The 21,130-nt window shown below is 37.3% G+C and overlaps 1 protein-coding gene across 2 annotated transcripts in view; it reads right to left on the bottom strand.

Annotated features, from left to right (window-relative positions):
- Nucleotides 1-21,130, bottom strand: part of baz1a (bromodomain adjacent to zinc finger domain, 1A) — a 63,421-nt gene that overhangs the window by 11,816 nt on the left and 30,475 nt on the right. For both annotated transcript variants that reach the window (XM_052025254.1, XM_052025245.1), the window contains exons 13-24: nt 20,686-20,772; nt 20,363-20,587; nt 19,868-20,033; nt 18,211-18,315; nt 12,970-13,109; nt 11,819-12,538; nt 10,456-10,622; nt 8,775-8,965; nt 5,541-5,689; nt 3,759-3,848; nt 1,305-1,552; nt 960-1,171 (exon numbers count right to left, since the gene is read on the bottom strand). In XM_052025254.1, coding sequence (XP_051881214.1) covers nt 960-1,171; nt 1,305-1,552; nt 3,759-3,848; nt 5,541-5,689; nt 8,775-8,965; nt 10,456-10,622; nt 11,819-12,538; nt 12,970-13,109; nt 18,211-18,315; nt 19,868-20,033; nt 20,363-20,587; nt 20,686-20,772 — 2,500 coding nt within the window. The remainder of the gene's footprint in view (nt 1-959; nt 1,172-1,304; nt 1,553-3,758; nt 3,849-5,540; nt 5,690-8,774; nt 8,966-10,455; nt 10,623-11,818; nt 12,539-12,969; nt 13,110-18,210; nt 18,316-19,867; nt 20,034-20,362; nt 20,588-20,685; nt 20,773-21,130) is intronic.

Raw genomic sequence — 21,130 nt, forward strand, 5'->3', positions numbered from 1 at the left:
TACTCTTATATTTTGTGAAGTTTCAGTGAAATATGGTACATAAAAAATAAACATCCACTTCACTCTTCCATCAACCATTTGGAATAAAGGAATGCCCCTAGGCCCATCAATTTTTGATTAGCTTGTAATAAGAAACCCTAGAGAGGAACCTTAGTGTTACTTATGACTCATTAATTGTTTTTGTTTTTACTACAACATCCAAGCTCTGTATCCAAAATCTCTTGAGACAAGGGCAAAATTCCACTTAACCATTTTTAATTCTAGCCATCGACCAGTATTTGTTGAGGAGATCTGGGTGGCAGTGGTACAACAGGTAATGCTGATGCTTCACAGTTCCCGAGACCCAGATTCTACCTTGACCTCTGGTGCTCTATGTGGAGTTTGCATGTTCTCCTTGTGAGCTTTCCCTGGGTACTCCCATTTTCTCCTGAAGAACTGCTGGCTAGTAGGTTAGTTGGTCAGTAAGTTATCCCTTGTGTTGGTGAGTGGTAGGAGAATCAGGCTGGTGTTGGTGGTGAAGAGTTAATGGACATGTGAAAGAGAAAAGGTACAGGGAAATAAGTAGATGATAGGGATTTGTTCCAAGAGTCGACATTAAAATTAAGAATCAATTTAAATCAAGTGCCATTTATAGAACAGTCCTAAATGTGTATCACCCTGAAGCATTTCCTAACCACTGCTGTAAGGCCTGGCTCTGATGGGCTGAATGGTGTCATTTTCTGTCATAAGGAAATGAGAGCTTAAAACTTATTCCACACAGCCCTTTTTGAACAGAGATGCTGATTATCACTTATTAGATTGTGTACTTTTTCCAATGATATAGTCAGCAGTACTGTCAATCCGCATGTCAAGTTGCTAGATAAATGTCTTCTTCTGCAAATGGCAATGTTGGTAACAATACCAAAACCCAACAATACCAGCAAAACCAAGTTTTTAAACAATTTGGTAACTAAAAATACCTCTTTTCCATTTCAATTTCTCTCTCAGTTTCATTCTCTTCCATTGCCTCGTTTTTATCCTCCTCACTCTGCATTTTTATCAACTTCTTGTCTAATTCAGCTAGATCCTCCTCTTCCTCACTCTCCAATGATGGCCTCTGCCTGGCCACTGTACGACGGAACCGTTGCTTTGGCCTGCATTCAGGGCAGAACCAATCATCATCTGGAATGATCTAAGAGAAATTGGCCACATTAAAGAATATTATTTTGAAAATAGTGGAAGATAGATTATAAACAATTTTCATTTTTTAAAATATATATATATATATGTATATATATATGTACAAACCAGTTTTAGGCACAAACCTTGACCTTTGGTCTCAAGCAGTATGTGTGATGCCCCCTATCACAGCCATCACACAAGAGCATGTTTTCTGCATCTCCCTTCTTGTGACAGATCTTACAGCGAGCATTTAGCAAAGACTTGGCCCATATAATGCTACGATCCAGTGTAGAGAGATGAAGGAAAACCTGAGCTAAGCTGGTGCATGCCAGAAGAGACTCTCTCCAACGATCTAATAATGTCTTCTGTATTTTCCCACCATCACTAGCATCTAAAATGCAAGAATTAAAAGCTATAAATTAGATCCCTTGTCACCAGAATTTATTTCATCCACAAGTTTCCAGAGTTGTCAAAACAAAAACAGTTATGAGATGTGGGCAAGGTCAGCATTTATTGCCCATCCCTAGCTACCTGATGCAGTGGCGATGAAGGATCATCTTGAACTACTGCAGTTCTTTCATTGTTGCTGGGTAGGGAGCTCCAGGATTTAGATCCAGCAATGAATGATGGTGATACATTCCCAAATCAGAATGGTGTATAGATAACATATCAAGATCCTGTATTTACATTTTTCATTGCATTCTTCATTTACTAATAAACTATTTAAGCATTATTTCAATATCTAGTTCCTATATGTAAAAGTTTTCTGGACACAATACAGGCAGCCTTAGCATGTTGAAAATTGGTTTTCTGAAACAGTACATACATTTTGTGAATAGTATTTATATTCCTCAAAAACTGATGTCAGAATATTTAAACCTTACTGAAAACCAAGTCAGAAAGTCACTTGTACAGAACCATGTCAAAGCATCTTGTAGGATCAGATATTCATTTAACACATTTACACCCATTAGTTGAATTGTGACAGTTCATTGAAAGCTGTCTAATTTAATCTCAGACCCCAGCTTTTTCACCTAACCTTGCAAATTAAAGTCCAATATCTTTGATAGTTCTAATGGAATTTGATTTTGCCACCCTTTTGGGTAGTTAATCAGAAAATTGGAAAAAAACCTCAGTGGGGAAAAAATACTCATTATTTAAAAGATATTTCTCCTTGCTTGCTCCATAAAAGTTCATTATCTTTTTGAAAATCTCAAATTAGGTTTCCCATAACTTCTGCTTGAAGAACTCAAGCTTATTTAATCTCTCCACATAACTTAAGTCTCACATCCTTGAGTTCATCCTGGTAATCCTTCACCATAGTCTTGAGATTCTAGCTAAAGCACAATGCTCAGATTTGTACACTATATATTATGGCCTAACTAGGAGGTTTGTCAAAGGTTAGCTTGACTTGTTTTTATAGTTGATGCCGCAAAACACAAAGTCATGCAAGCATTCAGTGTAATTGTTTTAACTGTGTAATAAATTTGCACTACCTCCTTCAAAGATTTTCGTACTTGCCTTTCTAGCTCTGGCACTCACCCCAATCAAACAGAAAAAGTACTGTTTAGATTATACAGTTTCCAATCAAAACATACTCCACTTGTACCACCACATTCTCCAAAACTGATCCACCACAGCATCCTCTCTTTTTTCTAATATATTTGATCACGTCTCAAGTAAATTCAGAGTTGTTCACTTTCATTGACCTATACTTCCCCTTTCCTCACACCCCAAATGTTAATATTAAAGTAATTGATATCCCTTATCACTAGTCCATTTCTGGGTTTTCAAAATTTTCCTTTTGATTCACTTCTTCATTTCATTTTGGGCTCAATAACAAAAAAAAATCAACACAACTCAGGTCCCAGACCCAAATCAGGTAGAACCTGTACGGGTTGCAAGTTTCATGTTCCAGAAAAGGTCCCCATGTCTCAGGAATCTGAAACCCTACCCCTTACACCAAATCAGATACATGCAATCATCTAGTTACTACATATTAGCATGTGGCACTGGGAGTTAATCAAAAGATTTCCACATTTTCCTGGCTGCTGAAAAGCTGTCTGCAGGATCTCAACTACTTTCTTACTGACATCATAGGTTTCAATTTCTGATTATTCCCCTTTCCCACATTGGAGAGAAAGGACAAGCTGGGTTTCTTTCTTGTGAAGTAGAGATGAAGGATGATAAATACAACTCCTGCAAGATTTAGTTAAGTTTATATTAAGTTTGTAATATGGAACCAAACCATCTACATTACAGCATGCTTCCTATTTTTGCCAATATGCTAATTTTACATAATCTTTTCAGGGCTTTCATGAATTAATATACCAGCACAACAATGTTGGCATTGAATAATTGTTGGCCAGTGTGACAGTCAAACTCTCTACACTTCTCATCTGCCTCACCAAGCACGCATCATTTGGTACCAACAGCTTAACAATAAAGAGCCTTTATAAACTTGCATTTGCAGGCAGACAAATATTTTGCATTCTTTTAAAGAACACTTTAAAATTGTGCCAAATCTCTAACAAATTCTAAGCAAACATTTGCATCTGAAAATTTCAAGCACTTTTAGCAAGTGATCTAATACACACCATCTTTCTCACTGGCTTGATCTTCATTTTTTCTCTTATCATCTTTCTTCTTCTTGTCTTTTTGTTCTTTTTTTATATCATCTGAGTCTCCTTTGAAGCAAAGGGATTTCTGATTACATAACTTTATAATACTTATAACACTTGAAAAGTCAAGACTCAAAAGGCTGAAACTGCAGCAAAAGAACCTGTTGATCAATTGCTTTGGTAAACTTGTGTTACAGACCTCAACTTTCCAAAAATGCAGCCGTAAATTTAAAAATGAATTGAATTTGATTTGCATCTTGGCCAGCACATTAAAGCTTTACAGAAGCATATCAAGGCAGGGAAGGGGTCATTTCAAGGTGGGGACAGGGTTTGACGGAGAAAGCAGAAAATATAGGAAGATGAACAGAGGCATGGATTTTTGCTGGGATACCAATGACTGGCAATACGTTGCCCAAAAGTTCATTACGTGCATACAGATTTACAAGAGTAGGAAAGATGTTCAATCAAGGAGATGTCACAGCCAAATTGGAAGCCCTCGAAACTTCGCTATTGTAGTATGTAGGTCTTTAAAAGCTTATCTGCAATTCTGTAAATCAATAGTCATATTAATTTGGGGCAAAAAGTGCTAGGACAAAAATTGCTTAAGACTGATGTTAGACTTCTATTAGAATACTGTAGCTGGTTTTGGTCTTATCACTTGGCAAGTGCTTGAGAAAAAGCAGAAGGGCACCTCAATAATCGAGACACAAATAGGCGTACTGCAGTTAAGCAGCCCAAGGGTCACATCTAAATTAGACATCAGGTGATCCTTTCACCAAAGAAGAGACATCTGGCATAGGCTACCAACTCTAATGTTCCCTTCTTCAATTATAAGGTAATATTCATGTGCTGAAAATGTTAATTAGCGAGGTCCCTACAGAACAACTAATGATGAATCAATACACAAGTATGAGCCACTACATCCAGCAAGCACAAGAAAGGGAAAGGCAATAGTAAATTTGTGTTGTTTCAGGATGAGTGGTAGAAAATTCATCTTCACAAATTGGGGAAAGTTCCAAACTCATTAATCTTTCCATTATGACAACTAATAGCCTGTAATTAGTTCTATAGATTTGGCATAAGATTCCAATTATGAGTTGTGGTACAGAATTATAAACAAATCCACAAATCTACAAGGCATTATGAAGTGTGCATTTTAGCAGTAGTTTTAAAATAACCACCCCTTGGCAAATACCAGATAAAACTCCCAAAACAAAAACAATGCAAGATTTTGAAAAGCAATGTTAGAAAAAAAATTTAAAGTCTTAACTGGGAAATACTGACTATTAAAAACTCACTTTTCTAGCAATCGTATGAAATAATAATGTTGAATAAACATGCAATATCTGACCAGTTACCCAAAATAATAATTGTACAAAGACTAGTTTGCTCCTTTCAGCAGACTAAGTTTGACCATTGATACTTTCTCATTATAGACTTAAGCCATTGAAACAGAGTTCAAGCAAATATTTTGCAAAGCTTGAGTTCCTCCAAGTATCACATGCAAGGGTTCAGATACTTTGGGTTCCCAATTTAGCTTCCAAATGACAGCATCTAAAGGAACACAGTATTACCCTTTGGAAAACATTTAATGAATATTCTAAGAAGTTAAACAAGTTCAGTTGAGGGGGACACAAGTACAATTACAATGGGGCCTTGAGAAATTACAAGTATGGATTCTAATGTTAAATGCAGTGACTTAAGCCAAAGGTTTATTTGAAATTCAAATTTGCTCACTGAATTATTAAAAGTACCAACCCAATGGAGGCTTCAGGAATTTGCGCTCAATTCCCTGTTCTAACTGAAGCAAAGCTACTGCCAGGTAGCGCACCACAGAGTTTACTTGTCGGGGAGAGTTAGCACTGGTAGATACAGAACTTCTTGTTTCAGTCTTCGGTTCCAAAGGCCTGTACCATAATCAAAACTTGTGTTAGTGTCACATAATTGAGCTCCAGAGTATGAAAACAGTTTGCCATCAATACACCAAGCAAAATCCTTGAATTTGCATCACAGAATTAATTGAACCCTCCAATGTACAGTAATACTCCAATAATCAGCATTCAATTTTTCCACAAATCCTGATGGTCCCAAATGTGAACCAGAAGCCTACAGTGCAAGTGGAGTGTTTCAGGTGTGTCCGGATCTGGGGTTGGTGTCTGGAAGGTAGGTTGGCTGTAGCCAAAGCCAGGGTCCAGAAAGCTTGCCTATTTCCTGCTCTATTTAAACTCAACTAATTCACTGGAAAATTATACTGTGCAACGTGTTAACAGAAAATGAAATAAAACAAACATTTGGGTATTAATATCAGAAACGTCCAATAATCCAGAAAATCTGCCAGTCCAGTACTAAAAAAAGTCCCAACCTGTACTCAATGAGTTTTACTTAATTCAGTTTACAAATTTCCTCTATGGCATAGTTTGCAATTTGTTTGCAGCACGTTGGGACAGACCAAAGCTTTAGAAATTGAAGCAAAACTAACGATCTGCATAAAACAGCTTTCCCATTTTCAGTTTGGAGCTTAAAATATATGAAGTATTTAAAAAAGATAGAAGTAATCAATAGTAACTAGATATGAATGATAGTATGTGCAAATTCAAGCAGCAATACATGTAAAATTATTGTCAAATTCTTAGTGGAGGGAGATCTACTAAATGAACTGCTAAGAGCCAAGTAATTAAAGAAAAGCCAAAAAGACACATGGCACATAAATAACTTTGCTGTTCCTCTTAAGCTATAAAGTCCCAGAAAATCCAAGCAATATTAAATTCCAAATTACATAGAAATTCTAGGCAATAGACTTTTCTAGAGCACCCACATAGGCATACTAGTTGCAGCAGAGGGGTTATTAGTACTTTGACACAAGTTTCAACTCTGGAAGTGACTTTTTCCCTCCACAGCTGAAAATGCATCACCTTGGAGTGAGATTGGGCTGGAGAAAAGAAAGGTGTGACTGCAAAAATCAGGTTTTGGGCCTTGGCTGGGGGACAGGAAGAAGAACGGGAGAAATAAAAAAGCAAAAAAAAAGGGCATGGGCCAATCCAAGGTTGGGATAGTGATATTGATATCAAATCATGTGGGCAGAAAGCAGGATGGTGTGGAGCAAGAGAAACAAATGGTGCTATGCGTCACTCACTTCTCTCCTGAAGGATCAAAGTTAAACAAGGGGCTTACCTTACAGGGGTTTCAATCCAGCGCTATGTGAATAAACCTAGTTGCTCAGGAACGCTAATGATTGCTGCTCCTGGAACAATTTTCTTCACAATGTTCCAAAAAAAAGGGAATGATACTTTCGGGCATGCAGTAAGACTCATGTTGGAAAATGACCGGCAAATTGAAAAAACAGATGCAAAAACTACCTAGAAATTGTCATGTCAGTCCTGGATAGTCAATTTCAATAGCATAATGGTGTGAGATGAAAGAAAAATTTCTACGTCTATATATGGCAAACTAATATCATTGTCCTTAAAACGAATAGTTTCCTGGAAATTTATTATTGAGACAGCCAAGAAAGTAGGAGAATCATGAAAGCTTTAAGTGTGTGGACATTTCTGTCTAGCAGAACATTTGTTCAAGGTCAAACAATACCAGTTCAGCACAGAAAACCATTTTGTTTACTTCAGCTTTTATTAAAGAAAGTGGCTTACAAATGTCCCTTCCTATAAAGAAATCAAAACTAAAACTTACAACTCTGCTAGCTACTAAAAATTATTTTCTTTTAACAAGTTGTCAGTGTAAGCACTACACCAGTCTGATTAAAAGCCATAAACAATAAAAGTTATTAAAAAGTGGAAAATGCAACCAGGCCAAGGAAAAGGTTACATTTAAGATGATAGCTGCAGATAAAGGCCTAGAACTTGCTAGTAAATGGTTTTAGTTGTGCAATACTGGCAGTTACCCACATTAATGGTAGCAAGTTCTGGACTGTGGAGAAAGTAGATCTGAAATCAAAGACCTATATTTGATGGCAGATTATTGCTGATGAATCTGCCATTACACTCCACTGCATGGGTGCTACAAGGACTTGCTTGAATTCTTATCATTACATTAGGGAATCTACTCTGATCCTATATCAGGTTAGAAGCAGTACAGAAGTCAAATCTGAAAGGAAAACGCAAAGTACTGGAACGTTCAGCATACAAGGCAGCTTCTATGGAGAGTGAAACAAAGTTTTAGTTTCAAAGGCTCTTCTTCAGAACTGGGTAAAGGTTAGGCACACCCAGTTTGAACTTGCCAAAGGTGGGGGAAAGAATGGAACAAAGATAACATCCATGTAAGGGTGGAGACCAAGACAAAAAACCAGATGAAACAAATTAGTACCGACTATGAAAGAAATCTGATGGCTTGTTAATGGCAGCAATTCTGTTTAGAACAGAGGTCAGGGGGGAAAAAAACACACTGGAACTGAGATACAGAACACTGCAGTTGCTGGAAATTTGAAATAGAGAATACAAGGAAAGCAGATCAGGCAGCATCTGTGGGAGAGAAAGTAAATGGAGATACCAGAATTGGCCAAGAGTTGAAAAGCTAAATTGTAGACGCTGGAAATCTGAAACAACAAAATACTCAAAATATTCAAAGGGGCCAGGTGACATCTGTGGAGTGAGAGAGAGCACGAGAGAGAGCACAAGTTCTGCCATTTAGGATGCAGACTTGTTGTTCAGGCTCAGCCTTTGTTACATTCTATCAGGTTAAGTCTGAAACTCAGGAGCATGTAGGCAGCCAGTTTCAGTCAGCAAAACCTCTTCAATTTTGTGTTACATATGAGGGGCTGGTCCCAGATAATGATGTAATTGCTAATGATCAGGTAACATGCTTGTGCCAATACTAGAGATTCAATGTATAGCTCCAGAAAAATCTTGTCAAAATGTTTCGATACAAGCAAAAAAATCACATCAACATACCAATTAAAGAATTTAAATGCCTAATTTTTGATCCCAAAGTTTAAACACTCAGCTAAAATTTCTGATTATATTTGAAAAAAATCAGTTATACCCAGCTTTGGCGTTATATCCATTGGTCATGCCATCAATCTCCTTGGATTCCTCCCCTTCAATTTTAATAACTCCATTTTCCTTCACATCATTTTCCAGTAACCGAATGCCATTTTGTGTAGGAAGTGCTTTGCCCAACAGTTCATACTGCCCTGTTTCCAGTGCTGCTCGCCATACATACCGCTCCATCACCTGCTCATAGAAAAGTTTTAAGCATGCTCTTTAAAACAAATTGTTTGATTCACTATTATGGTCAGAATTTAAGCTTTTGATACAATTGTGTAATTGGAAATAAATGCACACTTCACAAACAATATTGAGTAAGGATATAATTACACAATTTGGACAATTGTACACATTTCCAATTACTTATCCTTTGTGCTACAATTTTAATTGCAGGCATGTATCCTATTTACATCCTATGAAGTAAACTGAATTTTCTGTGTTTATCATTCCATTTAATGGGTGGCATTTTTATGATGTCTATTATGTTCACTGCACATCTTAAACAGTTAAGAAATGAAAAGGTAGAAGTTTATCTCATGGACTAATGTTTAATTTTTTTTAAATGGAAAAGTTCTCCTGGATTCAAATTCCCATCACAATGTGCTGACATTTACTGTTTGATTATGCATTGTACCGTAAGTTCTTAAAGATTCATATCTCCATTTTCCCCATACTCATAATACTATTTTTGAAACTTTGTTTCTGATATCCTTATTTTCAAAACCCATCGTCCTCTCCATTTTTTGACTTTGTTCTTTCCTTCATTTTCATATTTCTTGCCTTTGCTCCTTCTATCAGCTTTACCCCCTCCATTTTTTTCTTCCACTTCCTGTTTGAAAGTTTCCTCCATTTTTAATCCAAAACATTCCCTTCATTATACATCCTAAGTACCAACTAGCCCCTCCATGAGTAGCCTCCTGACAATTCAAAGCTATACATGAATATTTAAGTGGGCTTTTTAAGTCCTACAAGCATATTCCGCCATTGAATGAGATTGTGACTGATTTGCGACTCAACGTCACACACCCGCCTTTGCCCAGTTCTCAATCTTCTGTTTAATATTAACTGACAATTTATTGTCATGTGCTGCTGAACATTCCAAACTCAACCTATCCCTTGCAACTCCTGATTAACTTTTAATCCTACACTCCCTCGTCCAAGATGTGCAAAACACTGGAAATAATTTGTCTCTACCCTATCAGCTCTCTTATTATCTTGATAACTATAATCAAACAATCCCTTATTTTATATGCCAGGAATATAACCCGATCTTGTGCAATTTCTTTTTGCACTTTAACCTTTGGAATACAGGTATCTTTCCCATAAACCTGCAGTGTACTTTATCAAAAGGTCAATATACAAAGGTGTGGTTCTGAAGGCATGGTTCCTACAACCTTACAGTACTTCAGTTGTGCTGTAAACCAATGAATGCACTTTCAGGAATCTTGTTGCAAGTTTAATATACATTAAAATATTCTGGGAATAGAAGACGAAAAGAACATCCTAAAAAGATCCAAAGAAAACAATGTGAAAACAAGCTTAAGAAATCTTAATGGAAAAGTTGACAGAAATAGACTGAAGGCATACCATACTGGTATGCACAAAGTAAATATCATTAAAATATTAAACCCAAACAAATCTTCTTGCAATTTTTTTTTGCATTTAACTATACATACTTTTATTCCTCCTAGAGTTCCTTGCCAGGTTCTATCTTCAATATCCAGAAGCAAATCCTTCAATCGCAGTTCAAGCTGCTTATCAGCAGATAATAGGGAAGAATCATGTGCACCATAAGCACCTTTTAAAGTATTTCGAGCAGGCTTGCTTTCCATTGGAGCTTTATCTGGAAATCAACATTAAATTTATTTGATCAGTATTCTCCTTAAGCAATTTATCAAGCCATTTTTCCTTCTTCATACTTGCCAATTGTTATACCAACATTCTCTTTTCAATAGCTTAAAGTCAAAGATTCCAATTCTCTGTCTCATGAGTTTTTAAGATTGCTCAAATTATTTGTGTAGCTTAAATACTGAATATAATGCAGATGTAATCAAAATAAAATGTATCAAACAGAAGCTTAGCAGAACGAGTGTTCATTTCAACTACTTGGGTATGAAGCTACTTGGCAACTGACAATTGCTCCAGGAACAAAATGCCTATTATTTGCAATAGCATAGTACCCATGGTACGATTGTTCATGAGCAAAATCCACTTTAGTAATATATAGACCACAAGGTGGAGCTTTAAATTAGCAAGACTTTTAATAGCATAAATTTCAAAAGATAACAAAAATGAAATAACTAAAAAGGACACATTTGTATACATGTTCATTATTCAAAGGATTAAACTGTAGATATTCACATAGGAACATCAGGCAGCTACAGTAGTGAACATGCTGCACAATTTTAACATAATTACAGCAGTGCTAGAGAGATTAGAGCTACTGCTTCACAGCACCAAAGACACAGGTTATTATCCTGACCCTGGGAGATGTCTGGAGATTGTATGTTCTCAGTGAACACATGAGTTTCCCTACAGGTGTTCTGGTTTCCTTCCACATGCAAAGAGTTGTTGGTTGGTAGTTAACTGCCTAGTGCGAATTCCCCCAAGTGTAGGTGGCTGGCAACGAAATCAGGGGGTCGGGGAAAGGATTAACGTAAATAGATGTTTGGTTGGGATGAACTCAGTGGACCAGAGGTCCTTTCTCTATGCTATACGACTATGAATAGCTTGCAGTTATTGTTGCTTTTCTGTTTAAAGAAGTCAGTTTGGGGATGTCCACAACAAACACTTCATTAGGTTATAGACACCTGAAATGTTACAATTGCAGCAAAAAGTTTAATTCCATTAAGCAAAACAAATTTTTTATCTTAAAATGTTTTGACTAACTTCAATTTTTTTTTGTTTTAAATCATTTCCAATCCTTCTGTCCACCATTTTAAAAAGCACAGTTCCTAAAGGCAAAGTGGATATTAATATTCAGAGGCTTGTTTAAGAATACATTGAGGTTCAGTAATTGGTAAGGGTGTAAAGGATTACCTGGAATATGGAATCTTTCCACAGGAAAGTTAGTAAGCAATTCAGTGAGTCTCTTTTTCTCCTGGAGAAGAGTTTCTTTCAACGAGTTCTCTCTGTTTCCCCTAGAATTAAGTGCTTCAATCAGTTGATCCAATTGTTCTGGTGACGAATAAAAACACCATCGATTCGGTTTGTTTATTGGTCTGTGCAATTCTGCTGCAGGGGTAGTATCAAGGATTTGGTCCTGATCTGAGGTAGGTGGCTGTGAAGATAGTGAAGGAGAAACCAAAGAGTTTTTGTCCTGAGCAATGGGCTTGTCATAATGTGGCTCATGCTGCTTTTGGTCCATCTTCCCTGAAGCTCCATTCCCTGAGGATTCGTTACCTTGTGCTTTATCATAAGTTTTATTTCCCTGAGACTCCAAATTTTTACCTAGAGTTTTAACAGGACAAGGCTGTAACATGTCCTCCAACAAACCTTCATAATCTTCTTCCACAAATAAGCCAGGCACAGAACTTAAGACCCAATATCTACGGTACATGCGGTCACGTCCCAAAGGGAGAATATTGGTGCATGAGGCGGCATTTTGAATTTTCCCTCCAAGTTCTTTTTCTTTTTTCAGCTGCTCACATTTCAAAACTTCCTCTTCCTCTGGACTTAAGATCTCTCTCTTCTCCACCACTGATTCTTCAGTTTCCTCAGGACTTTGCGCATTTTTAAACCCAATTTGATTCTTCTTTCCTACAGATACAAATTAAAATCCAAAGTCTCCATGAGCACTCCAAGTACTACAGAATATCGATCAGAACTTTACAACTCAAAGTGGCAATTAAGCACAGAGTCTCAATGCCAACTCTTCAATTACTGACATCTATTCTAATTATACCTGTACATGTCCCATTCTAGTATCTAATCAACCCTATCAACAAGTATAGGAAAAAGTTTATCAGTTACAAGAATAAATGGGAATATGAAGTTTTGAATAATTTTGGGAACCTGCAATAACTCCTCTGCTGTTGAAACTGTGTTTTAGACCCTTTTAATATTAATTTGAGAGAGCTGCAAGCAACTCAGAAGTGATTGAATTACCATCAAATGCAATTTTTTTTCTTGGGCATGTCATAGCGGAAAGAAACCACACTAATGTAGGAAACTGCAATTCCAAGACTAACCTTTTTGTCCTTTTTTACATGATCCCAATTCTTCTTCATCTTCTGTGGCTGTATCACACCCATGATCTCTGTGTGCAGACTCCTGGCTTTCTGTGCTGGTGTCAAATTCTTCCCGAGTTGTATCCTGAATCATTTCTTCACTTTAAAAAGAACTTACATTGACAAGCAAGCAAAAATATTCCCATAATTATCCAGTAACCCCTCCCCTAAATATAAAACTAGTCATATTCCACACTAAGTCAAGTTCTGTAGCCAGATACCAAATTTGTCGTAAAATTGCCTTGATCAAGATGATTAAATAATACAATTGCATCTGTGGTATTTTTTTTGGTGTGGATAAAAGAAACACTGCCTTAAATAGACGATAATTAGCTTATTTGCCCTTGTGTGACTTCATAGTCCTTGCAACAATGGCTGAAGTTATCTAGTTCACGTATTTGTCACTTAAATAGATATAAAAATAACAAGCAAAAAGAATTTTGCACAGTAGTATCTAAGTACAACATGAGCATAACCTCCTGCTTGAAAGTAAACAAGTAGAGTGAAAAGCTCATCAAGAGATGAGAATGAACAGTCTGGGATGGAAAAAAACTCTAAAGGGTGAGGGGGGGGGGGTGGGGGGTGGTGGTAGGTGGAGAGAAGAAGATTGTGATGTCCAAATGCATTAACAACTTAAATTTTGGTGAATAGGAGACAACTTCAAATTTGACCAATGCCACATATTTTATGAAGGGCACTATAATGGTTCTAAGGATGGTGCACTACACTGGAAAAGAGATTCATTTATACAGTGCCTTTTGCAATCACACGACTTCAGAAATTTACAGACAGGAGGCAGCTAAATGCATCAATGCAGGTCAAAAATGGACAATGTTTTAACTTCACATCCCAGCTCTTAGTCCATAGCATCCAAAATCATGGCTCTTCAAGTATGATCCAGACACTTTCAATTTAACCCAGCTTCCTGCATCCACCTTTCAGTTACTGAGTTCCAGATCCTTGCTATTTCATGACTATAAATTGTCTACTCCTCTATTAACTTAAATTGATGGCCCCTATTTATTCTCCACTGCTAAGGGAAATATGCCCTTCCTATTAACTGTATCTAGGCCTCTCAATCAAATTTCCCTCCAGTTTCCTTTGTTACAAAGAAAACATGCCCAGCCTTACCAAATTCTCAGGTAGAATTTTTCACCCTCAGCAAAGCCTTTGCAAATCTCTGCATGCCCTCCTCTGCGGCCACATCCTTCTTGCAGAATGCTGACCAAAAGCAACAGAATATCTTTTGAAGTAGGAATGCAGCAGTCACTTTGTATGGAGCAAAGTAATTTTATCCATTGGTTCTGTGCCAAAACAGATGCCCATGTGGACATATTTGCTCCTCTTGCATTGTTTGAAATCCATTGAGAGAAACATTAAATGGAGACCAGATCTGCCTTTTCAGCTAGCCCAAAACATGCCCAAAATTTCAACAGGGAAGTTTTCCTACTGTCCCAACCTACATTCATTCCTCAGAAGTATTAACATTAATTACGGCCTATGAATTTGTAAGACTGTGTACAAGGTGCACGTGATTGTTTTCCAAAAAAAGTTATAATACTTCAAAAATAAATTTGTTCACTAGGAATATCTCGAGACATCCAAGGTACTCCATAAAGCACCATAAATTTGAGTTCCACCCCATATTATTTAGAGCCAACATTTAAAGACACTATTTTTGCTTGTTTTTGGCTTGGTCATATTGCCAACTCCTCATTAAGTGCTCAATTTTTCCCATCTTTGGTTATGGTTCTTAAAATCAGACCTCTAAATTACCAACTCATTACTGATGAAAACATTTTACCTTCACTTACAATTAATACCTCTGCCAACTTTCTTTTTGCTTCCTATGGAGACCCAGTTTTGTAACTCTCGTCTAACAACTTCCTAGACAAGAGACGGCAGATGCTGGAATCTGGAACAAAAAACAGAATACTGGAAGAACTCAGTGGGTCAGTCAGCATCTGTGGAGACAAGGGGTGCAAGTCGACATTTTAACACAAAACCTTGCATCACGACTGATTCGGGTCTTGACTTGCACTTTTTGCCTGTCACATGCTGATTGACCCATCGAGTTCCTCAGCATTCTGGTTTTTTTTAAACTCTAGTTCCTCAAACCAGATTAGGATGCTGGAATTAGAGGCACATGACATGAAAAGTTGGAAGAACATGGCCTACCTATGAAAACTAGGATTGATTTACTATGATAGTCCAAAGAGAGAAAAAGAAAGGTTTCCTTCTGCATTCAAAATAAAAACTCCCTTCAACTTATGCCTTGGGCAAAAGCTTGAATAAGAGTATGGTCTGAATAACAAAACAATCCATCACAGGATAGGGAAGCCAATGTGAAGAAGAGTGCTTTGAATTTTATTTAGAACCATAGAGCAGTACAGCATAATACAGGCCCTTCGACCCACAATGTTGTGCCAACCTTGAAACCTCACCTAAGACTATCTAACCCCTTCCTCCCACATATCCCCCTATTTTAAATTCCTCCATATGCTTATCTAACAATCTCTTGAACTCGACCAACGTATCTGCCTCCACCACTACCCCAGGCAGCGCATTCCATGCACCAACCACTCTGGGTAAAAACCTCCTTCTGATATCTCCCTTGAACTTAATCACCCATTACTTTAAAGCCATGCCGTCTTGTATTGAGCATTGGTGCCCCGGGAAAGAGGTGCTGGCTGTCTACTCTATCTATTCCTCTTAATATTTTGTATACCTCTATCATGTCTCCCCTCATCCTCCTTCTCTCCGAAGAGTAAAGCCCTAGCTCCCTTAGTCTCTCTCCATAATCCATACTCTCCAAACCAGGCAGCATCCTGGTAAATCTCTGCACCCTTTCCAACACTTCCACATCCTTCCTATAATGAGGTGATCAGAACTGGACACAGTACTCCAAGTGTGGTCTAACCAGAGTTTTGCAGAGCTGCATCATTACCTTGCAGCTCTTAAACTCAATCCCACAATTTATGAAAGCTAACATCTCACAAGCTTTCTTAACTACCCTATCCACCTGTGAGGCAACTTTCAGAGATCTGTGGATGTGAACCCCCAGATCCCTCTGCTCCTCCACACTACCCAGAATCCTGCCATTAACCTTGTACTCCACCTTGGAGTTTATCCTTCTCAAGCACCAGGTACTTTTAGAGTCCTGTCTGTCAGACCATTGCCATAGTGAGTTCTGGACCTTAAGTTAAAGAGTTGTAAATCTATTTAGATATGCCAATGGCATGCCAAAGCATCAAATTGAAAATACTTTTTGTTTTGATAAGTCTGAGTACAAGTCTGATTCTCCTTAACTAGACAGTTAAATTAACTTCACTGGAAACAATGGTTTATACTACAAAAGAGGCCAAGGTGTTCATTAGAACAGTGGAATCAGTAACACTACTGCAATAAAATCTACCATTTAACAATCTCATAGGCAGTAAGAATACAGGAATAAAGAACAAAAGACTAGTTCCCTTCACAACTCCTGGTTCACCATCTCCAACTCCCTTCATATTACTTTTTCACTGAAATGCAGGAAATGAAACACTATCTCACCCTTCCCACCAAAACACTACATTGGCACTAACCAGTTCTGCAACAAGTTATCCTTACATCATAGTTACTCCGATTCTCTTCCCACTGTCATACTGGGCATTTTCTGCAGCTGATCTGCATTTCAGCTTTTACACATTTCTTTCCATCTCTGCCCTCATTAACCTGGCAACTAGATGGCTTCTTATTTTACTTATGACTCAAAGAAGACTGCACTGTGCAAACCTCATTCACATTACAATTTTAAACCAGCTGGGGAATTAAAGAAAAAAAATCAAATATGTGACTAGGAATGAACAAGTCATAATAGCAAAGAATAATTTTTTTGACTATGTTAAACAACTTACTATCCAAGCCCAATAATAATCTGTGCTGAAGTGTTGCTTAGATTGGTGACAAGTAGCAATTAGAGAAATAAAATTTGGGAAGGTACATTTGATCAGAAGAACAGATCAAGATTATATTGCTGAAAAAGAACTCTTCAAAGTAAATCTTGAATAAATACCATTAATATATGCACAAAAAAGCAGTACTACCTAAGCAATTCCATGGTGACCACAGAAGGCATCAAAATCCAGGCTAAAAAGATTAAACATTTAGGGAAAAGAAGTGGCCCAACAAAATGCAGATAAAGAGATTCATTGATAGCTAAAGAATAGTTAGAATTCTAAAAAGGGAAGATGACGAAAATCAGAAAAAAGGAACAGAAAATTGATGCCAGGTTGGGTTATATAATAAAATGGATTTCATTGTGCTTGAAATTCAGGGGTCATTAACAAACCTAATAAAACAAGATGAAAAGAGACGTTTTCAAAAAAGATAGATGCTAAGGGAAGATGTGGAGGTAATGGAAAAAGTGAGATCCCACATCAAACAAGTAATTTAGATAAGGGTAAATTCACATGAAACTGGACAAGATGTTTAGAGATTTAAAATACATGACTGAAAAGTTAAGTACATTGGGAATTACTTCTGGGAAAAAAAAACTGAAAATCAGGCAGACCATAAGAAATCTAAATTTAGTACTCTCATTCTATAACTACCCTCATTTCCACAGCTTGAATATTCATTTTCAGCCCTATCGACCAAGGTGCATTCTTTGCTTTCTTAACAATGGAGCAACTGCTTCACCCCTGCGTTTCTCATTGATTGCAACTTATTTAGCTACTGGTCTTATTCACTCCACCTCCATGCCTTCAAAGGACAATGCCATTTCCCATCCTATCTTTCCTCCCTAATTTTAAACACTTTAAGATCACTACTTGCAGCAAGTATTTAAAGTTGCACATTGTTGTGAAAACCAAATAGGTAAACTATATATCTACAGAAATCTAGTTACAATCAAAATTAAGGAGCTGAACTACACTGTTATGTCAGAAAATTTGCCATTTATACTCAAGGGGAATGAGTGGCTAAAAACACTAGTTGCTCAAAGTAGAGAACTGCATTGTAATGACTGGTGATGGATGGATTGCAAATATGAAAAATATATATCCCTGCTGTTTCTACCTGGTACTTTGTATCCCCAGTCAAAAAAATTGACCTTAGCTGAATCTAATTGCTTTTGAATTATTCTTTATACATCAGAACTCGGGGCTTTCATTTTTTTTTACATGAAGTGACTTTACTGAGCCATCACTAAAAACTTACATCGAGTTTCCCTTAGAATTTCTCTGTTCCTCTTTTATCCGATCATGTCTATCCTTGAATCTTTGTTCTTGCTCTCTTAGTCGTTCTTCTTTTCTCTTGCGGTATCTGCCAAGCAAGATGAACATTCAATGATGAAATTAAATAATGTACAAGAATATCGATATTAGTATGAAATTTATTACTCCAGACAAAATGGTTACTTTACTCAATTGTCCTGTTCTTAATTGAGAAAAAGAATAAAGAGTTCAACCAGATACAGATCAGAAAAAAAATATGGTGCAAGGGTAGTGACAGCAAAGCAGGCAAGTGGGAACAAAAAACCTAGCTAGCTATATTCTGGGCCATTGAAAGCAACCTGCAGCATACATGTTTTTGGAACTACACAAGTATCTTGCAGAGTCACATTCACAGGAGGCAAGCATGTTAATTTTCCTCAAACCAAATTTTCCTCAAACCAAATTTTCACTCCTGCAGTAAAATAAATGGTAATGGAACTCATTGATAGCTTTCTTAAAGAATACCTCATTTAAGGCTGTCCCTAGTGAGCAGAGATGGTTGTGAAAACTAGATTACCGAATATAATTTGGTAGAAGAGAATAACGGTTGCTATAAATGATATGATTAGAATTGTGCTGGTTTCAGTTTTAATGCTAAAAGGTCTACACAGACTTTCATGCACTTGAAGTGCAGACATTACATGACAGCACAACGTGCTTGTTTGGAATAGCTCAGCTGTCGCAACACATGCCTCAAAGCAGACTTGCATAATTTAAGATACCATAGTGATGCATTGTGGATGAAACCTGCCTGCTTGGATGGTGAAACTAGACTTTGTCACCTGGAAGTTAACTATTGTGTTATGCTGCTAACATAAGTGACAAATATTTGCCTCAAAACAGATTCCTAACGTGTGCATTCATGCAGTTGTGGCACACAAATTACTTACTTTTTACAAAGCACTCACCTAGAAATTTAACTGAAATTTTTTGCCTGCACTATGCAATTGAAATTTCTAGAGTGAGATCTGATAATGACTATTTACAGGTTTTCTGCATCACTCTAGAAATTTGGAAAGGAACATCTTGGACTCTGTTACACTTGTGACCATGATGCCATTTCCATGTCAGATGCATGTAGGATGGTTTCATTTCCATACAATGCTTTTGTAACAATGAGGGAGAACTTGAACCATACTGCCCAACTGCAGTTGCTCCCAGGACATTTCCCACTTCATATGGTCTTTATTACACCTGCAAATAAATCACTTGCCTTCAAGTTTGATACATCTCCTCCTGCCCCCTCACCATTCAGATGCTGATGATTCCACCTGACAAAGTACTGATCATTAATTGACCCCTCAGCATCAATTCCACCTCCAGTCCCAACTTCCCAAAACTTTCAATCCAAGCACCACATACTATTTCCAATCCTACTATCAAGTGCCGGTCTCTACCACCTCCCCTCAAATCAGAAGTATGCCACTGATACCCATTTCCTCCTAATTCTTGATGGCTACAGCATAATTACTTTTAGCCCATGGCTGCCAAGTTTCCAAGTTCTTGCAACCTTTCCAACACATCCATTATGATGCAACAGGATAGCTAGGCACAGGTCTGTGATAACTTGTACTAGATACGTATGCATGTTCAGTCCATACCTTGCTGCAGCTTCCTCTCGCCCTCTACGGTGCTGTTCAGCTTTTAGTTCTCTAAATTCTTGCCTGGCCTGTTTCAGAATCTCTACATTATCTTCAATGAAATCCCTTGTGGAAACCAGAGTTAGTAGCTGTCCACACAGAGCATGCAGTACCTTCAGTTTCTCCGCTGGCAAAAAGAAAGCAAAGAGATTACAATATGCAAATGCACCAAGTTGTGTGCTTAGTCTACTAATTTATTCTTCACTAGTTAATTGGTTCAATGATGATGCATACTAATAGGCTGTGCTCTGCTTTGTACACTTTGGTTTCTTTGAAAGTTTACTGAACTGCCAACATTTGATTTTTGGTACAAATAAAATAGTCAGATGTTTATTATAAACATTTAAAGAATGTACAATCACTGAATAAACTAGCTTCTTTAAGTGGACTGAAATTGACCAAACTGCTATAGGAGCAAGAAGAGAGTTTTTTAAATATATAAAACGTCTTCATTACCTGATGTCAGATCATACACTGGAATATTTGTTAGTTTTTTCAGAAGTTCCGGATTATTCATCCTGAATTCAACACAGGCATCATCAGTGGTGTCAAATCCACCTTGCTGTTGGTACCGATACTTTGCATTTGCTGGCGTCACATCTGCCCCTGCTGCCAGGATGTGAAGTCGGAGGATTTCAGAGAGCGTGCAGCTATCAAGATCCAAATTACGCAATGAGCAGCCTTCAATAAATAAGTGGGTAAACATTTAATAATCATTAGGCTAGTACAGCAAGTTTTTTCCCCCCCAATGTAAATTCAAACTGCAATAAGTAAAGGACCTTGGTAGAGCTGGGGCCATGCAGCTGCAAAAGCTGCAACTGCAGAGACTGCACATTTGGTAGAATCTAGATCTTCATCCAAAGCATCTGTGAAATGAGTAAACAAAAGTCAGAAGCTTCATTTGTTAGGCACAGAAACAATATACTAAAGACCAGTTCAAGAACAACTTGAATTAAAAACAGTGCATTTAAAGCCTTAACTCAAAAAATGACTATATAGCTTTGCAAAATATTAGGTTGCTTTTCAATTCTGTCCACTCTCCCTAGTAAATACAGTACATTGAAATCTTTCAGAACTTGCCAAGCACAGGATTGGGAATAGCATTAGTAATTATAATAATTATTAGTAATAACTCAATTTCTTTAAATTTAAGCTAATGCCATAAAACAAAAATCTGCTGAAACTTTCTGCTACTAGATAATTTAACCCCCCCCCCATGCAGAA

The sequence above is a fragment of the Pristis pectinata genome, chromosome 1 (assembly GCF_009764475.1).
Source record: "Pristis pectinata isolate sPriPec2 chromosome 1, sPriPec2.1.pri, whole genome shotgun sequence".
Lineage (NCBI taxonomy): Eukaryota > Metazoa > Chordata > Chondrichthyes > Rhinopristiformes > Pristidae > Pristis > Pristis pectinata.